Here is a 2,500-nt window from a genome sequence, read left to right as displayed (position 1 = left end):
ATACTTACATGGTTCATATGGGGTAGAAACTTCGCACATCACATTACACTCTAATCAGTGAAGTCTGTTCAAAATATAAGTGCTACACAGCCAACGTTTGCAAAAGACGTAATCCTTCCTTGTACTCATATATGTATAGATGGCTTTCACGTGACGTCACAGTGGCCGTGTTGGTGCATAAAACAATAGGAATTTGACTTTATTATAATGCAAAACATGAGCCATAATTTGGTATTGTTTTGTGCACCAATATGGCCGTCTCATCACGTGATTGAAAACCATCTATTGGATGAATTTTAGTTCCAGATTCTTGCGGCTTTCCCTCGTACCTTGATGTAGGGAAAGGCCGTAACGTACAGGTTATGCAATAAGTGACATTTGCGGAGGTACATGTGAAACGATCGGTGATCTTATAAAATTAACGGATCATTTAGATCCCGATATTTTGCTAGTGTTAAAAGGGAAAGGACAAGTTTTGCATCGTGAGCGATGTATAATTTATTTATTATGTATAGTGGCTGATGGCACGCGGTTTAAAGCTCTCGGAATTGTCGAGCGGCTCTCCCACGTGGAAAGTAAACAAACATGGCTTCCCAACTTTGCGAACTCTTTTTTCGTCAAAATTACGTGGACGTATAATCTTTTGGAAATGTTTACCTTTCCGTAAGAAAGCTGAAAATTCTTTAGAGTCCAATAGAAGGTCAAGTTAAAAAAGATCATACCCCACTGTTCTGGACAACTTATCTGATTCTAACAACCATCGATCGAGGGACACATGCAGCCGTCCTTGGAGTCGTGAACGCTACCGAAAACATACAAAAATCGTCCATGAAGAAGATACTCCTCCAAACTTTTTTCCTTTTTCCGAAGAGCTCAAGGTTGAGCTAGCGACCAAATTCTAGCGATTGCTTCGCTCGGGTAAACATTAGATTTCAAACAGAAGTACTCGCGCGCGTGCACGTCACGGTTGGGTACTTCACGCATGCTCAAATGGCGATCTTGTCAAATTCCTATTCAGTGATGTATGTTGTGCGATGGAAAAAATGCGAAACTCTCAAGTGAAATATCTCCAGTGTTCTTCAGTGAAATTTCTTCAAATTTTGCAGCGCGGTAATTACTGTTTACGCTTTTAAGACAATTTTGTAGGTGGAGCTAAAAAACATAAATTTGCTAAAAAATCGCGTTTTCTTGCAAGTTAACACGGATAACGGGAAACGACCTCATTGTTTCACGTATCACAACTGGCATGTCGTTCACAGTTCACGGCTTTTTAACTTTTTGCAATCACAAGTCATAGCATTGAAAAACAGCCGATCACGTTTCACGGATAACCCAGGCTTACGGGCCCTAGGACGTGGAGCATGCCATGTGGAATTAAAGGCCCACTTTTAACGGACAGGCTTTTCGACCGTTTGTTTTTGTTATGGAAATTCACAATGCTTATCACAGCGATCTGATTGGATGAATTTCATATAGGCGATTTTCGAAATATGAAATATTCAGCTTGATAGTGAGGGAGTGAGGACAAAAACAATAGCAACACGTTGGAATTAATGCGAAAATTATTTGCATATTATCCACTTTCCTTTGTCTTTGTCTTCTAAACCTTTCTTTCAAGCTAAATTTTAATATATCGAAAAAGGCCTATTTGGCTGGATTTTCATAAATAAAAGTTGTTCCGCGGCACGCAATGCCTGTCGTTTGAAGGTGGGTCTTTAATAATGCAAACAAGAATTATAAGGTATTTTGGCGCCTCATGAAGGAATGCGAATAGTGATGACCCATGGCAAGAAACCTCGTCACTTACGAGAGTCTGCAGTTTGCGAATAGAGCGTTTTCACAGACGTCACAGCAGCCCTATTGGTGTTCCAAAACAAAGAACTGGCGGCCATGATGGTGTACCAAACCAATCGAAAAACCTTAAATAGCAATGACCACAACCAGGTTTTCTGAGCCCGCGAGACTGAGCACCCCTACCAAACCAGTGTTTTAACGAAAACCGCTGGTCAGCAACCTGGTTCTGCTCATTGCTGTCTAAGGATAGGTCTTCCAAACTAATCCTCCGGGAATTGAACTCTATCTTTATGCGAATACTTTCTTTTGTTTCAGTAATCAAATATGGCTGCTGTTCAAATAAGTGAAAACGCTCCATAAAGCCGTCTTGTGTCGCTAACCAGCGTCCAAAGGACCATAGTTCATTATCTGAGCAACCTGGCCCTCAGCTAAGACGGCCAGGTTGCTTCACTAGTTCCGACGGCTTCCAGTGTGACTGTGTTTACAACAGCAACTAACTGCAGAAGTACAATGGCTAGCGTTGAAGTAAACTGGCAGACAAAAAGCTCATCTATCAGCCAAAGAACGAAATTTGTTTTCAACAAGGAGTTACTGAGTGATGTCAAGTTCATTGTTCCCGTGTCGAATGACAAGAGTGAAATCGAAAGCAAAGTGATTGCAGCTCACAAATTTGTGCTTGCAATTAGCAGTCCTGTGTTCTATGCCA

The 2,500-nt window shown here is 41.2% G+C and overlaps 1 protein-coding gene across 1 annotated transcript in view; it reads left to right on the top strand.

The window, feature by feature from the left end:
• The first annotated feature begins 2,304 nt into the window (after nt 1–2,304).
• Nucleotides 2,305–2,500, top strand: part of LOC138055717 (BTB/POZ domain-containing protein 6-like) — a 921-nt gene continuing 725 nt past the window's right edge. Inside the window, exon 1 of the mRNA XM_068901598.1 lies at nt 2,305–2,500. This exon is cut by the window's right edge and continues 725 nt beyond it. Coding sequence (XP_068757699.1) covers nt 2,305–2,500 — 196 coding nt within the window.

This window comes from Montipora capricornis, chromosome 7 (assembly GCF_036669925.1).
Source record: "Montipora capricornis isolate CH-2021 chromosome 7, ASM3666992v2, whole genome shotgun sequence".
Lineage (NCBI taxonomy): Eukaryota > Metazoa > Cnidaria > Anthozoa > Scleractinia > Acroporidae > Montipora > Montipora capricornis.
This window is presented reverse-complemented; position numbering and strand designations above follow the sequence as displayed.